A 24,561-nucleotide genomic window follows, 5' to 3' on the forward strand; every position below is an offset into this window, starting at 1 on the left:
TGTGCAGAGACCGGTGCTTCTCCCGTGACTGTGGCTTCTCACCCGGGCTGACCCAGAGGAAGCTGCGGTGGTGCCGGGAGGCCTCGCGTTCCCTCAGCGCATGTTTACACCAGGCCCTGGTCTAAGCACAAGGGCTGCAAGGAGTAATAAGCATCTTCTGCCCGCAGGGAGCTCAGCAAGGTGCCGGAGGCCAGTGTGGCAAGTGCTGTGAAGAGGGTGAGCCTGGGTACCGTGGGAGCTCACGAGAGGACACCTCACCTCCTAGGTCTCAGGGGCCAGCAGTGCTCAGGGGCAGGAAAAGGCAAACAGGCCAAGGAAAAGCTTGGACAAAGGCTCAGGGCAAAAGGATGGGGGCGTGAGACCGCGGGCAGCAACCAGTTCCGTCACACAGAGGAAGGGAGCAGAGACGAGGCTGGAGAGACTGGCCAGGGCCGGATCCCAGGTGCCTCACAGCCAGACTCAGCAGACTGCTCCTGGCTTCCCTACACGTGGCTCTGTGATGTCACGGAAGCTGTGTTCTCTTGGAAGCCGAGGACGGCCATCTCTTCCCTGCCCACCTCCCAGCGAGGCTAAGACAAGACAGCAGCTGTGAGGTAGAGCTAAGGAGCTGCTAGGATTCTGCTGTGGAGAAAAACGGGAACACACGTTGGGGACCCAGGCAGAAATGACTTTACAGTGATCTGCGAAGCTCACCAGCCTCTCGCTCTATCCACACCGTGCAGCGGAGTGAGACGCACCCCGTGTGCATCCTGCAGCCAGAGGACTATGACGGTGTCCCCCATATCCTGGCTAAAAACTCAAGAACATGCGCTGGTTCTGACCATTGTTTTTAATTGAGGAAATCAAGTTAACCATACAAGAAGCCTGTAAACACTGGAATGCAGAAATACATAAACTGCTACATAGAATTCTTACTGTGAAACAACACAGACCTGCATGAGGTCTCTCCTGCTACGGGAGGTGGTGTGGAAGAGAGGGAGAGTTTTGTAACTGGGGCTGACAGTGGAGTGAAGTCAAAGGTGCGAAGGTTTTCCGTACGACCAGAGAACACAGACACAACGTGCGGTCACCAGCAGATGCTGACCGGGGGTGGGGGGGGGTTAGTTTGCACTTGTGCTTGGCTGCGGCTGTTCCTGCTGCCGCTCTTCTGGCTGCTGCTTTTTCTTCTTCTTCTGTTTGGAGAGGCAGCTCAGCGCGGACTCACCATTTCTTGGGGCGGACACGAGCTCGGGCAGCTTGCCAGACTGAGTGGGATACTTGGTTTTCAGGTCATCTTTAAACAACGGCTGGGAGAGTAAATGGCGCAGCTCCTTCTTCAGAACTTTCGTCTGCTTTTGTCGCCGACGTTCTTCTTGCTGGTCAGCTTTTCCTCCTTGAAACACAATTCAAAATAGATCATGTTTACTATGACTTGTAGGAGCATTCTGTGTCCCTTGATGGATAATACTTGTGATGAGAAATGTTTTGGGACTCTTGGGGAGGAAAGCTCTCTGCAGAAACTAGTGTTGGCTAACTTCCAACACGGTTTAGGAGAACCACTCAGGGCCACGCTGTCCTTTACTCCTCCAAAAAACCCTCTAAGACAGGAATTATCTTTATTTTACAGTTGAGGAAATCCAGGTCACTTGCCGAAGGTCACAGAGCTAGCTGTCAAATTGAGATTAGGACCCCAGTCTCCTGACCTGAAGATCACTTTTCTTCCTATGACGCACCCACTGGTTGCCTGGAATTTGGTGACTGGACAGCTACAAACCCCTCAGGAGACAGTGAAAGCCACCCATGCAGCCCAGCTCCCCTGCATCTCCCCGCCAGCGCTGTAACTGCACCTGCAGAGGCGGACACAGCCAGAGGGCTCCACGCCAGCCTGGCCTCAGGAAGGGAAGCCAGGGCCTCACATCACCGCCCTAGCCCCAAGCCTGAGCTACCAGGAGGACCACTGACTGTCATCGAGCCTAGTGATTTGGTTCCCGGCTTCCATGCTGAGCAGAGAGCAGTCAAGCCTGCCTCTGAATTTGCTGGCTTTGGCACCGAGATGCCAACACCTCAGCTGAGCTGCCCACTTGTGGGGTGGAAAGAGCACGGGACCTAATTCTGCTGTTAGTTCTAGATGTGGTTCTACCACTTCTTAGAGTCAGGAGCTTTCCCAGAGCAAGGACCACACAGATTCATCCCTGAATCCTTAGTCTCTGGCCTAGGTTCGGAGCAGGGGCTCAGTCAACACCTGGTGCTGGAGCTGCTTCCCTGCACAAATCGCTTCTGTGAGCCTCTAGTTCCCAAATGTAATAACAATTCCTGCTCTGTTTACATCATGAGACTGGAGAAGATCAAATGAGATGACGACAGAAGTGCTTTGTCAGCTTGGAAGACAGGTGGCAATAAATAACTTAAAATGTGCCCAATACTTTCTATTTGCCAGGCACCGTTATCAGCACTTTATACTCAGTGACTCAAGCCATCTTTGCAACCCCATGAGGTAGGTAGGTACTTTATGACCTGCGTTTTATAAATGAGGACAGCCTAGGTACAACAGAGAGGTTAAGTAACTTGACCCGGTCACATAGCTAGCTAAGGGATGAGGCAGCAGTCAAACACACGCAGTCTGGCCGCAGAACCGGCCCTGACATCACCGTACTCCACTGCCTCTCCACATGAGGGATGGAGCTATAGGCTCCAGACAAACGATGACACAAGGAGACAAAGGCTGAGGGCTTTAGGCTCATCTGAGATTAGGGCCTGTCACAAAGAAGGAAAAGGGGTCTTGGCAATTTTGATAGGACCCGTGGTGGTGGGGAGGTTCCAACAGACAGAAGTTGAAGGGAAAAACGAAAGATAAAAGCTGAATGAACCCTTCCTCAAGTCCATCTTGCCCCTTACCCTTATACATTTCCTCTTCCAGCTCGATCTCAAGGGCAGCCGCTGCCTGCTCAATCCAAGAGTTGTGCAGACAAGCCTGGAAGTTGCGATACTCAGCTTTTTCAATCTGTCGAGCTAAACGGATTCGCTCCTAGGGGAAAGGAACAGAAAGTATTCATCTGACAGAGGATTCAGGGCTCTGGGGAGAAAAGTCTCATTTAAGTTGTGTTTTTAAAAAAGCTCTTGAGATCAGTGTTCAGTGAGATGCACCTCAGCTCCCATCGAAATGCATTTGCTTTGGTTCCTGATTAAAGCGCAGAGGGCAACTGCTACTTGTGAGCGTGTACACATGAACCACAAGAGCCGGCTTGCCAAACCAGCTCGAACAGCCCCTCTTCTTGGCAGCCCACCTCAGTCAGACTCCCGACCTACACGTGTCAAAGGGAACTGTTTCCCCAGACACTGCAGCTGGCTTCCATAGCTGAGCTGGGACCTGGAGACACCCCGAGAGCCCTCAGGGCCCCGCTCTCACTCACAGGGACAACACAGAACTGGCACAGAACTGCCATCCCCCTCTTCCACACTGTCCTCTGCCAAAAACACTTCAGTTCTCCTTCTCCTGGGTTCTGGGTTCAGACCGCAGCGACAGGATACACCAGGAAGATGGGAAAGATCTTGTGATGTGGGGGAAAAGAGCCACGGGAAGCCAGAGTGGCTCCTAATCCTCTCTGCATTCTCCACCGTTCCATCTCATCTCCCACCGTATTTCCCCACACAGCTAACATTCCTTTCGAGCCAGAGGAGCCAACAGAACTTGAACCATTCCTTGCTTTTTGCTCCCCCAATTCCTGGAATTCCATCCCTTCTTCACCTCTTCATACCTCTGCCTGCAGGAGGCTTGGAGGAAACTAAATCTCCTACCAATGTTACCATATACCCACCAGTCCACAGAGCTCCATTTGTACCTGAACTTCAGCCTGGACCCAACCTGCCTCACAAGCCAGTGGATTTCTACGGAAGAGAACCCACCCTGTTTTGGTGCCTGACACGCTGCAGCCCATAATAAGCAGCACCCACTCAGTGAATGTTTATTGAGTTAAAAATAAAACCCTGAAGGTAGGAATTACAGGCATCTGCTTCGGGGATGTGACACACCTTTAGTTTCTGCCTCAGCAAGACACACTGACCTCACTCCCTACAACCACCCATCCAATGGCATGTCCAGACAGCTATGCTCACCGCCCTTGTCCATGGGGGGCGGGGTGGGGGGGTGTGATGGTGGAGGTTTCAGGGGCAGAGTGAAGGAAGGGTTCATGAAGAAAACTCACACTCTGGCCACTCACCCTATCCTCCCTTCTGCCAGACACGGTGCCCCCCAACCCATTTCTTATTTTTATTTTTATTTTTTTTACAAATCTCCCTGCTTAGCTATTGGCAGAACTACTAATTAGTTTCCAAGGGTGGTACTGCAAGAATCTCACAGCAAAGTGACGGAGCAGCACAATCCCTCCCCTCATTAGCACTGGGCTTCTAACTTTTCTTTTTACCTTGACTGCATCCATGTACTTTGTCTGCACAGGGAACAGTGGGATGTCCTCATCTTTCTTAAGGGTTCTGTAGATCTTCTTAAAGTTGATCACGTCCTCAGGCCCAACCAGCATCAGGCTGAGGCCTTCACTGGCGGCACGAGCAGTTCGACCGCTTCGGTGGACATAAATCTCTGAGGTACGAGGGACCTGCCAAGGAGGAACTGGGAGGTCATCGTAGCTGTCACCAAGCACTGCTCTTCCCCTCAAGGCCAACAACCCAAGGCTGGACCCTCCTCCCTCTCAGCCAGGCAGCTAGAAACCTCTCCAGCACTGTGGACAGATCCAGCCCTTCTCCCTAAGTCCCACATCCAAACTGTCCCCAGGTTCAGCCCATTCACTGTGCAGGCTCTGCCCTCCCATGCCCCTGCCCTGGTTCAGGTCCTCATGACCATTCAACTGGACAACGGCAGTCGCTTCTTATTTGGTCTCCAGTCCTGCCACCACCCCCCTGACCCAACCCAAAGCTGCCAGTGTCATCTTCCTAAGTCAAAGCTCTGACCATAATAACCCCTCTACCTAAAGAAACTCTTAATGGTTCTTCATTAACTCTGCATGGATGACTGATGATGGTAATCATAACCAACATTTATTAAATAATTACAATGTGCCAGGCAATTCTAAGCACTCTGCATGTATTACTACCCCATTTATCCCTCAACAATAATAACATGAAATAGATGCTTTCACGATTGTCCATATTATAGACCGGGAAACTGAAACACACAGATGTTACGCGATTTCCCCTAAGTTACCCAACTAAATGGTGGAGCCAGGATTCGAAATGAAGCAGTCCAGCTCCAAAGACCACGCTAACGCCTGGGCCATGCTGCCTCTGCTCCAATCAGAACTGGGCATATTATCCACACATAACGTGGCACGGGAGCTGACAACCCCTCCCTTCCCACGCCTGCGGCACACACCACTAATCAAGAACAGTCTTCTCCACTGAGCCCCAGTAAGGCTCCGTATCTTTTCCAATGCAGTGCTCCAAGCACGATCATCAGTGGTTCATAATGGTGCTGGAAATCATGCCATTCTTCACTTTCCTCTTCTAACATACACCCCCTTCTTCTCACTCCCTGTCAGCTGCCCACTTCCACATGTTTTCTCCTTCTCTTCCTTCCTTCTCTACCTCTACATGCCCAAATCCTCTCCATCCTTAAATGCCAAGCACCTTTTAGAAAGCACTTTCCAACCTCCTAACCTCCCAAACTAGCAGTTATCTCTCTCTCCGATTTTATTTAGCAACTTTCTGATATCTTCTGCCTTAAATTATGGGTATGGTCATCTCACGTCCTCTGGTGGATGTGATACTTCTTAGGGGCTAGAACGGTATTTTGTTCATCTGGATATTTCCTAGAGACTGACCCAGACTCTTTCCCAAAAAGAGGAAGAATAAAGATTTGCTAAACTGAATTGGCACCCTCAAAGATGGTTAAAAGCATGAAGGATTTAAAGGGGAAATAATCTTGCCAGAATAGCTCCCATTTATTCAGTACTTACACTCGCTAGGCGATCCGTCAGCATTAGCTCGTTTAATTCGGTGATTACCCTATGGCGTAGGTAGCGTTATTACTCCCAATTTACAAATGATGACACTGAAACCAGACATACTAAGTAACATGCCGAAAGCTCACCCACTAAGCAGCAGCCAAGAAGCATTCAAACACTGGAAGTGTGGTCCCGGAGCCCATAGGCCTAACCACCACTCTATGCTAATCTTTACCAGGTACATGTGCTGATATTAATGTCAGGATCAACAGCAGCTAACATTTAGGAAGTGCCACCTGGCTTTCTAAACTCCTCACACGTAATAACTTATTTCACCTTAATAAGAGCTTAAGAAGTCGATACTGTAATAACTGCCATTTAACAAATGAAAAAATTGAGGCACAAAGACACTAAATAACTTGCTCAAGGGTACACAGCTGGGATTTAAGCCCAGGCAGGACTTAATTACCACACTCTTTTATTTCTCTACAAGCAGGGTAATCATTTTACATGCTAAACTTATTATGCCCATTTCATGGAAGAAACTAAGACTCTAACCTGCCAATAGTAAGTAGCCTGCCCAAGTCAAAAAGAAAGGGGCTATCTGATATTTGACATCAGACAGTGTCAAGAGGTTTTGGAGAATAACTCTCACCACAGTGTTCCAAAAGTGGCAGCAGCCAGTTGGTCACTAGATGCTCGTGGTATTCTCTGTTGCGTGAGGCCTTGGGACCAACAATTCCTCCTCCCTCAACCCTTGCTTTAAAAATTCCCCACTCAATGTTGGGAGATGCCTACAAATTCCCTGATGTCCCTACCTGGTAATGGATGACATGCTGGACTTTAGGAATATCCAGGCCCCGAGCTGCCACATCTGTTGCCAGGAGAACACAACTGTGGTGGAGAGAGAAAGCTCATTAATAATAACTAACGGCTATCATTAATCAAATTCTTACCACTGAGTACTCTAAACACAACAATCCTTACAAACACTCTACGAGACAATACTATTACATATGTCCCTTTGACAGATAAAGAAGCTGAGGCTCAGAGAGATTAACTTCCCAAGGTATATATATGGCTGTTCAGTTGTGGAGCCAGGATCCAAACCTGGGTTTCACTGGCCGCAATCGACAAGCCACACTCTGCAATAATAAAGACTACCTCAAGTGCATTAAATGGGGCCATACTCTAGGTCGGTGACCTCATCTCCTATCACCCTCCCACTTAATTCCCTCCAGTCGCACAGGCGTCCTTGCTCTCCTCGCTCTTCCTCAAACATGCCAAACCTGCTCTTGCCTCCCAGCCTGTGCACTTAGTGCACCTTAGGCCATAAAGGTCTTCCTCAGATATTCACATTTCCTTACTTTCTTCTACTCTCTGCTCAAATCTCACCTTATGAGAAAAGCCTCCCAGACCACACACCCACAGTCTGCACAACTCCCTATACAACTTTACTTCTTAGCACTTAGCACCACTTGACGAACTGCATACTTACTTCTCAGTTTATTACCTCCCTCCCCTGGGATGTAAACTCCATGACAGCAGGGACTTTGTACTACTCACTATTCTATTACCAGCCCCTAGAACAGTGCCAGGTTCACAGCAAGCACTCAATAATATGTACTGGGTGATGTTTCTTAATGTATGTGTAGTTTGAGGGGAGTCAAAAGCACCTGACATATGTCTTAAAAACTTAAGATTTTAGGGCTTCCCTGGTGGTGCAGTGGTTGAGAATCTGCCTGCCAATGCAGGGGACACGGGTTCGAGCCCTGGTCTGGGAAGATCCCACATGCCACGGAGCAACTGGGCCCGTGAGCCACAACTACTGAGCCTGCGCGTCTGGAGCCTGTGCCCCGCAACGGGAGGGGCCACGATAGTGAAAGGCCCGCGCACCGCGATGAAGAGCGGCCCCCGCACCGCGATGAAGAGTGGCCCCCACTTGCCACAACTAGAGAAAGCCCTCACACGAAAGAAATAAAAAAAAAATTAAAAAAAAAAAAAAAAAAAAAACCTTAAGATTTTAGGCCCTTCAGGGTCCCCACTTCCTGTATCTCTGAGATAGGGCTGCGGAACATGATGCAAACTAAAGTTTGTAAAATATTAAACCACCGCTCTAAGTCAAGGTCAGCAAACTTTTTCTGTCAAGGGCCAGAGGGTAAACTATTTTTGGCTTCGTGGGTGATGTCTGTTGAAACTACTCAACTCTGCCATTATAGCACAAAAACAGCTATAGACAATACATAAATAGGCCTCGCTGTGTTCCGATAAAACTTTACTTATACAAACAGGCAACAAGCCAGATCTGGCCCATGGGCTATCGTTTGCCAACTCCTGATCCAATGAACCACTAACTCTACTTACTAACATTCAGAGGGAAGTGAACCACTTGTTCTTGAAACTCATCTGTAACCGGTAACCTGACAAAACAATGTGGGCAGAAGCCAATTTAAAGCCCAGCTTCCCAGGCCCTCATTTTGACAATCTGCCCCGTGCTGCCTGCCTGACCATCAGTCTGGCCCAAGAGCAGATGGACACGACAGCGTGAGCTCCGCAGTCTGACAGGCTGGTCTGAGGCCCAGCTCTACCACTTCCAAGCTGAGAAACCTTGGGCAAGCTTAAGTGCTTTTCTAAACCTTACTTTTTTTAATCTATAAAATAAGAATAATGACAAGTGGTAAGTATTAAAGCTAACATTTAGCAAGCTCATACCATGTGCCAAGCACTGTTCCGAACACTTCAAATGCATAAATTCACTTACTCCTCAGAGCAACCCTCTGCCATAACTTCTATTATTATACTGATTATGAGAAAACGGAAACACAAAGTAATCCGACCAGCTAGAAGTGACACACCCAGGATTTGATCTCAAGCAGATCGCTTCCAGTCTGTGCTCTTAACCGTGACTCTATTCTTCTTCTCAAGGATGTTACAAGTGAATGAATGTAATAATGTATCTAAAATGCAAGCACAATACTTAATCTGTTGTTAAGTGTTCAATAATAATAGGTATTATTGTCACCATTACTCATTATTAAAGAAGTTTCTGTTGGGCATTCCCAGCAACCAAATGTACTAGATGAGAGTAAGCCTGCCTCACGCTGTGCAAAAAAAAAAGGCTACCTTCTACCGATAAGGCTCCCACGAGAGAAGGTAGCTTCCCACCATCCTGGTGACCTAGACCCAATGGCTAATCTGTGCACAGGCCTGACTTACTCCTCCAGATGGGCAAACTGCTCCAGGTTTCTGAGCCTCTGCTTCTGGTGCATGCAGGCATGTAGGGTCAGTGGCATGATATCCAGGACTTTGAGGAGCCCAGAGAGGCGTTTGATGCAGGAGATACTGTTGGCAAACACTAAGGTGCGGCCTGCATACTGCATCAGGAAGTAGTACAGATATAAGTCTTTCTCATCAGTCTCACAATGGATCTTGGTCTCTGTAAGTGTCTCTACCGTGGCCTCCTTTCTTGTAAGGTCGATGACCTTGGGCTTGCCCCTCATGCCAATCTTCTGCATGAGGAGGTCAAGTTTGGCAGTTTTGTCAATTTTCTTAGCGTGCTTCTTGTGAAGGATTCGAGCAGGAGCTTGATGTACCAGGGTCAGCGTGGCCGAAAAAACAAGTGTCTGTCTCTTTGGGTTGTACTGGGAATCACTGAGCATCTCTAGCAGCTTTGAGAGCTCAGCAAAGTGGCCTTTCTCAACCATGCGGTCAGCCTCATCGACCACCAGGCACCTACGGATCCAGACAGACCCACATCACCTGGTTAGCAGCAGGTAAGAGGAGTCATCCACAGCATACTCTACCACCCCACCACCCCCAGGGCCCTCAACCAATCTCCCTCACACATGCTCGGTTTTCTAAAGGCCCAAGTCTGGCTAGTACCACACCATGGCACTTTGTAACAGGGAGAAGGCACTGCACACTGTACCATGTCACCTCAGGTCCGCTTCAGAACAGGGGGTGGGGGCAAGGGGGAGGTACTGTTTCTCACCTGAGCTGCCGAAGGTTGCTCAAATGAGGGTGCTTTTCTTTAACTAGCTCCCACAGCCGGCCTGGAGTGGCAATCACAATCTCAGGCTGACGGTTCAGCATCCTCTGCTGTTTCTGTGTGGACATTCCACCAACCAAAATAGCAGTTTTAATGCCTATGGTACACAAAACAAAAGGGACACTGTTATTCAGACTAATTGCTCAGTTCTTCCAACGCTGACACAGGCGCCCCCAGATTAGTAAAGGCTGCCAGTCACCAGCACAGCTCCCCTCTCCAGGGGGGTGCTAAGAGCTGGCTTGCCCTGTTGATGCCATTGCTAGAGGGCTTACCAGGTCTTCTATAATCTAGGCCCTGACTATTTCCCCAACCTCATTTTTTTCTACTCTTTCCCCTCCAACCACACCAGTAGGGCTGGATTTGAACCCAGGCATGGTGACATCCAAAGCTCTGGAAAAAATGAGCAGTGGTGCACCACAGTGCTGGGAAAGATGTAACTTGTAGCTGTGACACACCTCCCCAAGGAGTTCCTGCCCATGCCCCTCAATTAAAATTAAACTGAATCTCCTCTGATGGCTAGTGTTCTCTTCTCCTCTCTAGTGGAAGACTTCGTAAGGTAGCCAGTATGGAAGGAACACAAAGGATCATGCAAGCAAAATGTTTAGTAAAGTGCCTTGTAATACACAGTCAGAGCTTGATAAGTAACTGTTCCTTTTACTATAAAATTGAAACCCCGACTCTGCAGCCTTTCCCAAAGAATTCCCTGAAAAAGTTAAGTTCTAATGCCCTAAGGCAGGAGTCAGCAAACTTTTCCAACAGTAAACATTTTTGGCCCTGTGGGCTAAATGGTCTCTGTACAATTACTACCTCTATTCCACTCTGCATTGGTGATGCAAAAGTGACCATAGACATATGTAAATAAGTGGGTGTGGCAGCACTTTATTTACAAAAAAAAAAAAAGAAACCCAAACAGTGGTTTGCCAAACACTGCCCCAAGTATCTACTGTATCCAGTAAGTTAACCAATTTCCTATGCAGCTAGAATAGCATTAGCTATGTGTTATCCTTGGGAGAATAAAGAATGTGTCACTCAAACAGTTTTCTGTCGGGCTTAATTCTCTGGCAGAAGAGAAAGGTTCCCTCTAGAGGGCGGGCACAGCTGATTCACCTCTGCCACCCCAGCTACTGGAATCCTTTCAGGCAACATTTATTAAACGGAATTAAACCTCACCTGTAAACTTGGCCACAGCATCAATGTGTTGTTTGACTTGAACGGCTAGCTCTCGAGTGGGAGTCAGAACAAGTCCAAGCAAAGGACGCCTTGGATGTGCAATTCTGCCACCCAATTCTTGTTTGAACTTTCTAGTCTGCTCTTCATCAAGCTTGTCCTCCTTGTTTTCATCCTGTTTGGGAATGGCCGTCTCCCTGATCAGGGAAGAAGGTCCTTCACCGGCATCATCATCATCATCATCATCATCATCATCATCATCACAGGAGGGCAGCACCTGGTTTGAGACTGTAGCTCCAATCTTGGCTCTTGCCTGGCTGCGTGGTGCTCTAGCCTTCGCTCCAGCCTCACTGGGCAGTGCTTCACCCTCAATTCCAATCTCAGCAGGCAAAGCTCCAGACTCAGTTCCAGCCCTGCCTGGTGATCCTGTCTCAACTCCAGCCTCATTACTGGTCTTCCCAAGTGGTGCTCCTGTGTTACTTAGAGCTGGGATACGCTTCTTCTTCACCTGCCACTGCAGCACCGCATGAATCATTGGAATGGCAAAGGCAAGAGTTTTCCCACTTCCTTAGAAGCAGAACAAAAAACAAACAAAAAACAAACAAACAGTGTCAATCAACAGATGTACATACTTTTGCCTGAGGTTCTATCCTTTACACGGAATGAGGGACCCTGACATAGCCAAGTGCCACCCTGACCAATCCAAAGCTCCTTCTACCCTACACAGGTACGGTACCCCTACAGCTCTGCAACCAGAGGGCACCTGTAATTAGGAGTCTGAGGAAAAGTCTGACAGACTGGCATTGCGGGCTGAGGTCACCAAAAACTACAGGCAAATGTCCAAACAATGAAACCCTAAAGAGATGGGCAAGTTGTGTATGTGTGTGTGTGTGTGTGTGTGTGTTTGTTGCTCTTGTGAAGGAACACAAAATTGAAGGGTAAGGAATGAAAATCTATATAATACTTTCCCAAAACCTTTCCCTGGTGGGGAAGGAGGGAGTAAAAGAAAATTTTCTTAGTTTTCGAGAAAACTTTAAAACTTCTGTCTATGCTTGAACATTTTCAAACTAGCCTTTGAACGTATATGGAGCCCAAGTATTCACACCATCTGTGTGGACAAAAACAAAGAAACAAAACAAAACACTTCAAGCTGAGAATTTAAAGTGGTTCCAAAATTAAAATGCCTCAAGCAGAAGCAAATAAGTGATCAAGCAATGATGCCCACTATAGCACTTCAATTCCAACTGTACTGGAGTTTTAGCCGGTGGAACACATAAGACAAAAATAAACAAAAGGCACCCAGACTGGATGAATAGTCATCTTTGAAGAAAATCCTATATAATCTTGAAGAAACCAGTTGATGGTACCAAGTTGCAGGATACAAGATCAATATACAAAAATGCAGATTTCTATTTATTAGCATCAGAAATAGGAAATCTTAAATTACCATTTACAAAAGCATTGAAAATATGAAATACTTAAGGATAAATCTAATAGATGTGCATACACTGAAAACTACAAAGTGCAGCTAAGAAAAACTGAAGACCTAAAAAAATGGAGAGCTATACCACATTCACGGACTGGAAGATTCTATATTGTCCAGATGTCATGTCCTCAGTTGGCTCTATAACCAATGCAATCCCAATCCGAATACCAGCTGACTTTTTTGTAGAAATTGAAAAACTGACTTTAAAATTCACCTTGAAACGCCAAGGGCCTAGAATAGCCAAAATAACTTTTAAAAAGACAAAACTGGAGGACTTATACTACCTGATTTTAAGACTTATTCTAAAGCTACTGTATCCAACATAGTGACGTATTGGGAAAACAGTAAAGATAGACAAATAGATCAATGGCAAAGAAAAGACTCCAGAAATAGACCCACACCTATACGGTCACTGATTTTCAAAAAAGATGCAAAGGCAATTCAGTGGAGAAAGAGTAGTTTTTCAACAAACGGTGCTGGAATAATTAGATAGCCACATGCAAAACCAAACCAAACCTTTGATCTGTATTTCTCCCCATAAAAGTTAACACAGGAAGGATCAGACTGAAACACAGAACCTAAAACTAGTAACACTTCTACAAGAAAATATAGGAGAAAATCTTTGTGATCTTGTGTTAGGCAAAGGATTCTTAGGTAAGCACATCTGTAAAAGAAAAAGTGATCATTTAAACTTCATCAAAATAAATAACTCCTGGGCTTCCCTGGTGGCGCAGTGGTTGAGAATCTGCCTGCCAATGCCGGGGACACGGGTTCGGGCCCTGGTCTGGGAAGATCCTACATGCCGCGGAGCAACTAGGCCCGTGAGCCACAATTACTGAGCCTGCGCGTCTGGAGCCTGAGCTCCGCAACAAGAGAGGCCGCGATAGTGAGAGGCCCGCACACTGCGATGAAGAGTGGCCCCCACTTGCCGCAACTAGAGAAAGCCCTGGCACAGAAACGAAGACCCAACACAGCCATAAATAAATAAATAAATAAAAATTAAAAAAATAAATAACTCCTGCTCTTCGAAAGACACTGTAAGGAGAATGAAGAAAGAAGCCACAGACTGGGAGAAAACAATGCACATCACATATCTGATAAAGGAGGTGTATCTAGAATATATTATGAATTCAATAATAGGAAAACCACAACCCAGTTAAAACATGGGCAAAAGAACTAAACAGACACCACCAAAGAAGATAACATGGATACAATTAGGCACTGGAAAAGACACTGCTCAAGGAGTCACTAGGGAAATACCAATGAAAGCCACAAGGAAATATCACTAAAATTTTTCAAGTCTAAATCAAATTAAAGACTGACCACACCAAGTACTGGCAAGGACATGGACCAATCTGAACTCTCATAACCTGGTGATTATGTAAAATGGTACAATCACTTTGGAAAACTCCTAAAAAGTTACATTTACCATAAGACCTAGCCATTCCACACCTAGGTATTTACCCAACAGGAATCAAAGCATATATCCATACAAAGACTGATACACCAATATTTATGATAGTTTTACTTGTAAATGCCCACAACTAGGAAGAACAGAACTATATCCATCAACAGATAAACAAACTGCACTCTATCCATACAGTGGAATACTACTCATCAATAAAAAGAAACGAACCATTGGTATTTGCAGTAACATGGCTTTGAATCTCAAAGTATGCTGAGTTTAAAGAGCAGACACTCTCCCTCCCCAAAATACATATTGTATGATTCCATTTTAAAATTCTGGAAAATGCAAACTAATTGATAGCGATAGAAAGACTATCAGAGGTTACCTGGGGATGAACAAGGAGGGGAGCCTAGGTAGGGAAGGAGGGATTATTAAGGGGCCCAAACATCTTTTGGGGGTGATGGATATATTCATTATCTGCATTGGCAGCAGTTTGCCCACAGCCCCAAAAGTCTTGGAGACTTGGACCTGTGGATTCACAGCATTCCATAGAAATAGCCTGATAGGAGCTGTGGTATAAATCCAAATGTCAATCTCTAGCCACAGTGGCTCACATCTCTCCTCTGCCTTCCGGAAACAGACTTCCAGGCCTCTCTGCACATACCAAAGTAGTGTAGCCGAATGCTTAACAGCACATAGACCTAGTCTAGAACTATTCAAGCACTACCACTTTTCAGTGGGGCAGTTTTAGGGACACTGTCTACCCTCTGTGAGGCCGAGTTTCCTCTTCACTAAGATGGGAATAATAACGGAACCTACCTCAGGGTGGTTTTGAGAAACTGAGTTCATGCATGTAACACAGGACGTGACGTATTTTAAATGTTAAATAAATGTTCTAAGCTATTACTGTTACCTCCATCCCCCTTTCCTGGGGTTTCCTCCCTCTTCCATCTTTATGATTCTTATACAGGACCTCACCTCAAGTTTCCTGACCACTCTTCCAGAAATCCAAGGCACAGAGTGTCTAGATCAGGGGTCCCCAACCCCCAGGCCACGGACCCGAAGCGGTCTGTGGCCTGTTAGGAACCAGGCCGCACAGCAGGAGGTGAGCGGCCGGCGAGTTAGCGAAGCTTCATCTGTATTTACAGCCGCTCCCCATCCCTCAAATTACTCCCTGAGCTCGGCCTCCCGTCAACATTATGGTGAACTGTATGATTATTTCATTACATGTTACAATGTAACTAACAGTAATAGAAATAAAGTGCACAATAAATGTAATGCACTTGAATCATCCTGAAACCACCACCCACCCCCTTCCGTGGAAAAACTGTCTTCCACAAAACCGGTCCCTGGTGCCAAAAAGGTTGGGGACCGCTGGTCTACATGGTCTAGCTCTGAAATGCAGCAGGACCCTATGGTCCTCACCTCCCATGTCCTCTGCCTGCCTTTGTCTGTGGAAAAACTTCAGCCAAAGAATAAGTTTAATCAGAGAAGTGAGAAAATGCAGAAGCAAAGGAAAGCAGTCCAACAAGACCAAATCATAAAAGTTTAGTCAATAAGCATAGCTAAGGACCTTTAGTTCCTTCTCGAGGGCTACAGATAATATTCTGAGCCATATTCTGTGAGCTGTCTTGTAGATACCCTCTGTGTATCTACAGATAAAACGCCCACCAGGTGGAAAAAGTTAACTACATGATGACCAGACTGTAGCCATGACATAACCTGCCATTCCGAGAACTGGCCTCAAGAAAATGGAAACAAACCGACCCTGGAACTGAAGATTAACTGTACTTAAAACAATGAAGACGATGCTGGTCAGACCACCAATGACCAATTTCAACATGACTGTCAACAGCTGACTCTGCTGTTTCTGCATGCGGCCCCCTCCCCTCCATCTATAACAGCTCTTGTCCACTGGTTGGGGGGGGGGGGTCGGCCTTCAGACAGGAGCACCCCCCCCACCCCACCCCCCACCGCCCCCGTTGCCGGCATCCAAAATAAAGCAAACTTTCCTTTCCACCAAGCTGGCCTCTTTATTGGCTTTTGAGCGGCGAGCAGCTGGACCCACTTTTGGTTACAGTTCTATGCCATACAATATAGTAGCCACTAGCCACATACAGCTGTCAAGCACTTAAAATGTGGTTACTCTAAACTGAGATGGGCGGCAAGTTGAAAATACACATCAGAGTCTGAAAACAGTATAAAAATAAGAATGTAAAATATCTCAAAAATTTTACATTCATTGCGTACTGAAATATGCTATGCAATTGGTTAAATATATTGCTAAAATTAATTTTCACTTTCTAAAAACCTTTTTTAATATGGCTCCTAGGAAATTTTAACTTACATATGTGGCTCACATTACATATGTATTTCTATTGGTTATTGCTGGTCAAGTTAGACTAATAGTTCCAGGCTTGTATTGCTCTTTCCCCCATCAGTAGTTGAGTCTCCCCAGGGTGAGTCAACCTGTCCTGGCTTCACAAAGTCTTAGGTGGCCCAAGGAATGAGGGATCTTCAAACAATGCCTAGTCCCAACAGTCACCTCCTGCCCAAATCTGCCTACCAAATCCACCCAATGGTCATCACAAACTCAAATCCTTCCAATGCCAATAAACCCACCAACTCCCAACGCAGCCCTTTTTATCTTTGGACAACTCTTGCAAATGAGACACTTCTTCCTCATACTAATGAAGATCTACCTCTCCAGAGGGCTGATCTTAGCCCTACTTTACCTCTGAGCCATTCAGAAAAGGCTCAAGACCTGGAAAAAAACTACCATTTACAGATCACTTACAATGCACTGTGTAAATTTTAGTTTACTATTGCTCTTTGTTACTAGTTTACTATTGTGTAAATGTATAAATTTAGTAGGCACTTACATTTAACCCACATAGCAAAAGAAGTAGGTACTGCAGTTGTCTATCTCCATTTTATAATAGGGTCTACAGGGCGCAGAGAAATAAAGTGACCTGCCTAGGGCACCAATCAGGAAGTGGCCTCTTTCAACCCAGAGCTAGCCGACCTCTGAAAACCTTCACTCAACAGTGCTTTTGTGGTCGTGCCCCCAACATTCCCGTCTCCCAGCCAACCAGCCTGTTAGCAGCCACAAGCTCAATCCAGAAGCAATCTTGCCCTGGCCAGATAAGGATGCCCTTACCTGTCTCAGCAGCCCCAAGGATGTCCAGTTTGTCACGAATGGCAGGTGCCAAGGTCAGAGCTTGGACTGGTGTGGGCGCAGAGAAGCCTAGGAAGCTGAGCGCTCGGAGAACTGGCTTGGGTACAAACAGATCCTTCCAAGCTGATACATCTGCCTTGCGATCACGCATTTCAGGCATCCACGTCTTTGCTCTTTTGGGCACCTTTGGAGTAGTACCCTGGGGAGGCTCTGATTTTTTTTTCCCTTTCTTGTTCTTCTTTTTTGGAACCGTCTGGGCCGGGCTTTCTGATGCCATCTCCCCTACCTCTGGATCAGGACAAACTGTGCCATCTCCCTGGGGCCCTGGCTCAGTATCTTTGCCCTCAAACACTTTCTGGGCACTGCTTCCTTCAGTTTCCACAGCTCTACTCTTCTTCAACTTCATCTTCTTCTTTGAGGAGGTAGACTCTCCTTCCTCCTCTCCTTCTGAAACAGCTTGTGACTTTCTCTTCTTGGGCTCCTCCTTTGAGAAGAGACTGGAGGAACCCTCCCCAGAGGAGACCAACTGATAATCCGTCAGTTCCTCAAAGCACACCAAGTCATCCATCTGTCCGTTTGCGAACATATTTGGGTCAATCTTCACCTGCTTCCATTTTCCCACAACTCTGATGCCCTTCCTCTGAATTCTGCCATAGTTTGGTGGCTCTGGCCTCGATTTTTTCTCTTTCAGCTTCATGGTTGCTGAAAAGGAGAGAAATGTTCCATTAGATTGGCAACTGAGAAGCACAGGGTTCTGAGGCAACAGATAGTTTCTAAGCAGCCTACAGAGTATCACGCCCTGCAAAGAAGTGAAGACACAAAGATGGCTCTAACGCTGATGCTGCCAGCTAGAGAAGATCAAAGAAGGAAAGAAATGTACCCGCAGAGTGGGCAGCTTGGCCTGCAACAGAGGGGACACAGGAGGTGTGGCAAAGAAATATGAGCGAGATCTGGTTTGGATTCCAGATCCAATGCCAACCGCTCGTGTGCCCTTGGCAGCTCCTGCTTAATCCTCTCTGAACCTCAGCGTTCTCATATTTTTAAAAGGGGGGAGGGGTTTACTAGCTAGGTCACAAAATGTTCTCTGCAATAAATAACATTCTGTAAAGCGTGGTGGGTGAAGCCTGCCACTCCCAAGCCATTTTGAAGGCTGAATAAGAACCTGAGGGGGTCGCTGGAGGGTGGGTGAGGGGGACAGCTTTATTAAGAGTGCACAGAGCCTTCTTCCTTCTCAAGCCTTGCCCCAAGAGGGCAGATGCCTTTGCCACCACTCTGGCCTTTGCCAAATGGCTTAAAACCCAACCAGCTTTTTCATTACCTTTTAAGTGATTTAAAAACAAGTGATCTATGCACAAGTCGTCAGACTGGAACTCGAGCCACGTTCTCCGTTTTCAGAAAGGCCGAGAAAAATAGATCCTGTGGAAAGACAAAGGGAAACCTTGGTTCAAATCTGGACCCGTCACTGGCCAGCTCTGGGTCTGGGGTGCACGTATTAATCACTGTGAGCCTCAGTTCCTCGTCTGGAAAATGGGGATGATGAGGGTCTGTTTATCCTTGGACCGTCACGCGAAGACAAAAAGGTGACGCACGTCCAGAACCGCTCAGCATGGCGCCCCGCCGGCAAAGCAACCCAGAGCGCAACGAAGGTTCACCCCCAGCACGGGCTACGCCGCGATCACAAGCAACCCGGATCAACGATGGGGGGGAAGGGAGGAGGCACATGGGGGCGAAGACGCGGACTGCGACCCAGAGAGCAAGCGGGGGTGGGGGGGGGGGGGGGTCGCTCCTCCTGGCGCCCGGCCAGGAGCCCGGCGCTGGCGCCTCGCGTCAGGCACGAACCGGTTCACGAAGCAGAGAAACCGAGGGGCCCCCGGCGCAGGGTCGGCCAGGCCGCTTGACGAGGCCGGCGGCCGCCCTCTCTGGTCCCGAGAACCCAACGGCCTGGAGAGCCCCGCGCTGGGAGGCCGCCTCCAGCTCCTCTCGGGTGCCGGCTCTGGCCCCGGCCCCGCTACGGCTCCGGCCTCGGTACTCACCGTAGAGGGACGCCGACCAACCGCCTCAGACACTGCTGCACCAGCCCTCCTCGGCCGCGTCCACCGCAGTTCCGGGGAGGGGCTTGCGCTCACGCACGCCTTTGCGTTGGGAAGGAAGTCCCGCCCCCATTCTAGACCCCGCCCTTAATTCGCTGCGCGGGGCGGCTTTCGCAGTCCAGGTACCGAGAGCGCGGACGGTGGGTGCAATGGGCTGCGCGGGTAGGTCCTCCTCTCGGGCTTAGGGAGCGGGATCAACAGGTGGAGCCCGCCGTACCTCCTCTGAAGGGGCTCTGTTCTAGCTCCTGTATGGGAACATAAGTTCTTGTATTCTTGCTTTGGTTTTAGCGCAGTGGCTGTTTACGTACTGGCTGTGTGCCTGGAGCCTCGAAAACGTTTTAGCATTTAATTTACAACTCAACCAGCCTGTATTGGAAGTGTTGTTTTCCGCAGGTTTTCATGCCTCGCCTGTTGCTCACTGATGGTTGGGGAAGGTCGGGCTGCCTCCAATAATCAAGCTAAACTGGGTCCTTTGTTACATGCAGAGAAATCAGCTTCACGGTAGTTAATCTTTTTTTCGATGTGGGGATCACCAGACCATCTGGGAAACCTTTCCCACGCACTGTCTCTATGTCCGGTGACTTTGGGAAGTCCTAAAGGACAACGGGGGAATTCACCAAGCTTAGGTCAAGTGAGCCTCCCCACTACCCCGGAGCCAGCATGGGACACAGCTTAACTCATTTCTTGGAGGAACTTGCCAGTGTGTCCCCAAGAGCCTGGGTGGCATAGTCTGTGCCCAACTGGTGCCTGAAGCCTACGGGGACTGCACTTCCTGTGCTCCGGACTTCCTCATAGGTACTTTTCCATCTGGCTGTTCATTTGTATCCTTTAATATCCTTTGTAATAAATGGACACCAAGTTGGGGAAAGCAGGTAGGGGGACAGGGTGGGATGAATTGGGAGATTGGGATTGACATATATACACTAATATGTATAAAATAGATAACTAATAAGAACCTGCTGTATAAAAAAATAAATAAAATAAAATTCAGAAAAATAAAAAAATAAATTATCTAATAAAAAACCATTTTCCAAAAAAAAAAAGAAAAAAAACCCAACATTTAAGGGTCTATTGCCACACAAGATGCGTTACATACATTATCATGTTAATCTTGACAATACATATGCAATATATTTATATCCTTAATTTAGAGTTGAGGAAACTGAGTCCCCCCCCCCCAAAAAAGTGACTTCCCAAAAGTATTCCAACTACTAAAGATTGGAGCCAGGATTCCAACCTATGATTTCTAAGTCCATACCCTAGGGCTACTAGACCACTAAGGGTCATCGTTCCATCTATCATAAGAAGTAGCTGAACTGTCAGCCTAAAAATGTCTCTAAGGTGATAATTTTGCAAGAGAAAAATGTGCACACAAATTATTTAGTAATATTCATGTGACAACAAATTCTTTTACTGAAATTTCCACTATACGTCTTTTACCATCCCAATGTCATGTCAACATAGCATACAGAAGTATCAGGCATTCTGAAGAGGAGACAAACTCCTCTTCTGACTAAAGCAGTGTCACCAGTAATAAAGAGAGCATTTCCTTTTGAATGGCTCTTCAACTTCACATATGAAAACTTGAGCTCATTTTTCCCCTCCCTCCTTTTATCAACAGAGGTACACACAGCCCTCTGCTTCTCCATGGACACATCTTAGAACTACTTTAACCTTTCCTCTCTCCCTCACACCCCACGTCAAATCTTACAATGGTACGCAAGATGAGCATTATCCTCAAGTGTTCTGGGGTGGAATGAACTTATTAAGGAGCAAACACACCTGCTGCATTAATAAATCTTTCCTTATTTTTGTTTTTGTATTGTTTATTTTGGGTTTATTCCATATATTTCAATATTAACAGGATAATACTGCATGGTAACTTCGGTATGTTTTTAATTTAGTATACATAGAAGGATAATAATTATTAAAATTTAGTTCCAATTATATATATATTAATTCCCACACACAAACACGTGTGTATATACTAGGTCACAATTTTAAATGTATTCCTTACTAAGAATCATGGTAAAAAAAAAATTGAAAATCATTGTTCTACAGTATTTTGCAAAGAGTAATAAGGAAGATTACTAATGTCTGCCCTAAATACATGAGCTCTAACAGGAATATTGAAAGGTACGTAAAAAATGAGTTCAGGAATAACTACACAAACTTAGAAGATTCCTGGAAACATTGTAATATCTCCCATTATTCTTTTTAATCAGCTTATTTCCCCATTAACAAATGGTAGTAAAAAATCCATTGAAAAATATTTTTAAAAAATATATAGATATAGGACATAGCAAGGGAAAGGGGATAGCTAAGAGGACTGGGTTTACATAGCAGCCAATCTAGTAAGCGAGGAACCCAGGAGGAAAACAGAATAGTAACTGACAGCTATAAAAAAAAGAAAGAGAAAAAAAATCACCTGCAGAAAGAAAAAAATCACCCTGGCACCTGCAGAAAGAAAAGATGATAAACAGCTATCATAGGAAGGGAAGGAGACCCGCTTACTTAACCTATAGAAGACAGGTGGGCTGATATGTTCAATAATTCAGCAAGTATTTATTCAAGAGCTGCTGGGTACCAGGCACTGGTTCTGGAGTCTCCAGCACAATCTAATAACGCTTTATGCCTAGCCAGAGAATTTGTCAGATGACAAATATGGACTGAGTGCTTATTATATACTGGACACTGAGCTAAGCCCTGGCAGGGACATGGTGGTACAGACAGATACAAACCCTGCCCTGTTAGAGCTTCACAGTCAGAGAAGACACGAGTTAAAAACAACAACAAAAATCAACGAAATCATCCTAAGTGTACAAAGACCTACACAGGAACAATACACGGTACTATCAAGAACATCGCTTAGTTCGGAGGTAAAGGAGGCCTTCCCTGAAAAGTCGAGCCCTGAAAGATGAGTAGGAATCAGTGACAAGACAGAATAGAAGGAACAGTGTGTTCAAAGGTCCCAGGCTGAGGGGATTTATTCAATCACTTCATAAACACTCACTGAACATTCTGGATCTACCGGTCACTGTGCTCTGCATGTAGAAAGAAAACTATAAAAGCAAAGCACTCTGATTCTGTGTATCTGAGTGGCTTCTTGCAGAAATAAAATCAATAGGACTTGATACAAAACTAATTACTGAGAGAAAAAGAAAGCGTACAAAATTATTACCAGGTTTCCCTCCAGTACAATTTAAAAGGATGATCAGGCTTCAATAACAAATGGAGGCATATTTAGATAAAAAGTGATGAATTCAGTTTTGGGCACACTGAGTTTGAAAAACCAGCAAGACATTCTGGTAGAGACGTGGTGGTGGCAGCACCCAGCAAGCAGCCCTGGCCCAAAGTCTGGGAGAAAAGCCCAAGGCTATAGCCACGTATTTGGAAATCAGGTCGGAGATGTTAAGTCTAGGAGCGGAGAATAGGACACAGAAAGCGAGTCCCTAACACAATACGCATGGATCCTGTCTACTCATTTGACTGCTATTACTGTAAATGGGGCACCAAATCAGAAGAAATGGAGTACAAACAAATCAATTACAAAATGTAAAAGCTCATCAGTCAACCCCAAATCAACCTGTAAAAGCTGTGTGAAACAATGATTCCTTTTCTCTAATGCTAATGATACGATATAATGGAATGGTGGAGTTGAAGAGGGCCTTAGACATATAATTCACCCCCTTACACTATGACAATAAAGAAACCAACATCCACAGAGACTATGGAAGTTGTTCAAGGTTAACTAGCTAGCTATTGCCAGGGTCTGGATACTACCTCCACAAAGCAAGAATCTAATTTAAATAAAACAACAAAATTAAGATCCCTCATGCGTTCCTAAATAACTATTAATTTAATTTCACATGAATATTTTCTTCTTTAAGAGAAACAAAGCCAATTTTCTCCCTACTGTCCCTTATCGTAAAAGATCTAGTTCAGACATTCCTATCATTCCTTTCAGCAATATATGAATTACCAGTCCTCCAGTTATAGTTACCTTGAAGAAAAATATCGTCTAAGGAAATATAATTGCTACTTACACCATTTGTAAGTCAATGAGTAAATATGGATCTATAGGAGTAAATAATGATGTATATATCCTACCTAAATTATAAATATATCTCAAGATTTTATTTTTAAATTTTTTAAATAAATTTACTTATTATTTAATTTATTTTTGGCTGCATTGGGTCTTCATTGCTGTGGACGGGCTTTCTCTAGTTGCAGCGAGCGGGGACCAGTCTTTGTTGCAGTGCGCGGGCTTCTCTTGTTGTGGAGCACGGGCTCTAGGCACGCAGGCTCAGTAGCTGTGGCTCGCGGGCTTAATTGCTCTGCGGCATGTGGGATCTTCCCAGACCAGGGCTCGCACCCATGTCCCCTGCATTGGCAGGTGGATTCTTTACCACTGCGCCACCAGGGAAGCCCCATCTCAAGATTTTAATATGTAGTCCAGACTAGGTTCATATGCTTTTCGTATGGGAATCATGAAGAAACTAAGCAGTATAATGGACTTTTAAAATCACAATATGTAGTGACTTTTACTATGAAATAATGATTAAATAAAATAACAAGTCATTCTATTCCTATGTATATTCTGATTAACTACACAAAACAAAAGGATTTAGAGCAGCACACATGTTTAAACATGCAAAATATTGAACACTTTAGTATTTTTTTAGAAAATACTAGTCAAAAGAATCAGAGCTGACTAGTATATCCTGAGTTTGGGGGGGGATTTTTTAGCTAGAGAAAAGTAAATAATTTTGAAGGAGAAGAGAAATGTATGTACTAACCACCTGAGGAAAGCTGATAACCAGGGTGAGCAGGGAGGTAAGTTTACAGAGTCACAGAGCAAGGAGGCGTCTCGGCAGCATGACTAGTACAGCTCCCTCACTTCACTGACAGAATTCAGAGGAGCTAAATGATGCTCCCAAGGTCACACAGCTGGTTTGTGGCTGTGCTCTGTGTTTCTTAGCAACAGGGATTAAAAGAAAAACACAAGTTACATAGCTCTCACTGCTGAATAAAAAGAAACATAAAATTAGCCTAGAGATGGATTATATATATACTCCTGTATAATAAATAAGAGACTAGAGTTAACTAATAAAATATATGCCATTTTGGAACATTAAGAAATATTTTTCTTGAAGAAAAAAAAAAAAAGAAAGGAGGTCACATCTACTTACCCACCATTATACCGAAAGAAATGAGTAAAACGCTAGAATTTCTGACCCTCCAGCAGGTT

At 45.8% G+C, this 24,561-nt stretch overlaps 1 protein-coding gene across 2 annotated transcripts; it reads right to left on the reverse strand.

Annotated features, from left to right (window-relative positions):
* Window positions 1-811: 811 nt before the first annotated feature.
* Window positions 812-19,395, reverse strand: DDX24 (DEAD-box helicase 24). 2 transcript variants are annotated; one of them, XM_057539164.1, is made up of 10 exons: window positions 19,254-19,395; window positions 18,539-18,636; window positions 17,203-17,922; window positions 11,152-11,715; window positions 9,925-10,078; window positions 9,150-9,665; window positions 6,752-6,827; window positions 4,401-4,589; window positions 2,875-3,004; window positions 812-1,372 (listed from the first exon to the last, which is right to left on the reverse strand). In XM_057539164.1, exons 3-10 carry the CDS (start codon window positions 17,915-17,917, stop codon window positions 1,101-1,103), a joined length of 2,616 nt encoding a protein of 871 aa, XP_057395147.1. In that variant the 5' UTR covers window positions 17,918-17,922; window positions 18,539-18,636; window positions 19,254-19,395; the 3' UTR covers window positions 812-1,100. The 2 variants fall into 2 exon arrangements, with proteins under 2 accessions (XP_057395147.1, XP_057395148.1); XM_057539165.1 differs by lacking the exon at window positions 18,539-18,636 and having other exon boundaries at window positions 19,254-19,328.
* Between the last annotated feature and the right edge of the window lie 5,166 nt (window positions 19,396-24,561).

This window comes from Balaenoptera acutorostrata (assembly GCF_949987535.1).
Source record: "Balaenoptera acutorostrata chromosome 3 unlocalized genomic scaffold, mBalAcu1.1 SUPER_3_unloc_1, whole genome shotgun sequence".
In the NCBI taxonomy this organism is placed as follows: Eukaryota; Metazoa; Chordata; class Mammalia; order Artiodactyla; family Balaenopteridae; genus Balaenoptera; species Balaenoptera acutorostrata.

Bases quoted from the DNA above. Each gene is read 5' to 3' on its own strand.
- DDX24 (XM_057539164.1), bottom strand. From the start codon at position 17,917: ATGAAGCTGAAAGAGAAAAAATCGAGGCCAGAGCCACCAAACTATGGC. The intron at 10,079-11,151 runs GTGAGGTTTAAT...TGTGTACCATAG, and splicing joins TGCTGTGGCCAAGTTTACAG to GCATTAAAACTGCTATTTTG. The intron at 6,828-9,149 runs GTAAGTCAGGCC...TCTCCACCACAG, and splicing joins CAGTTTGCCCATCTGGAGGA to TTGTGTTCTCCTGGCAACAG.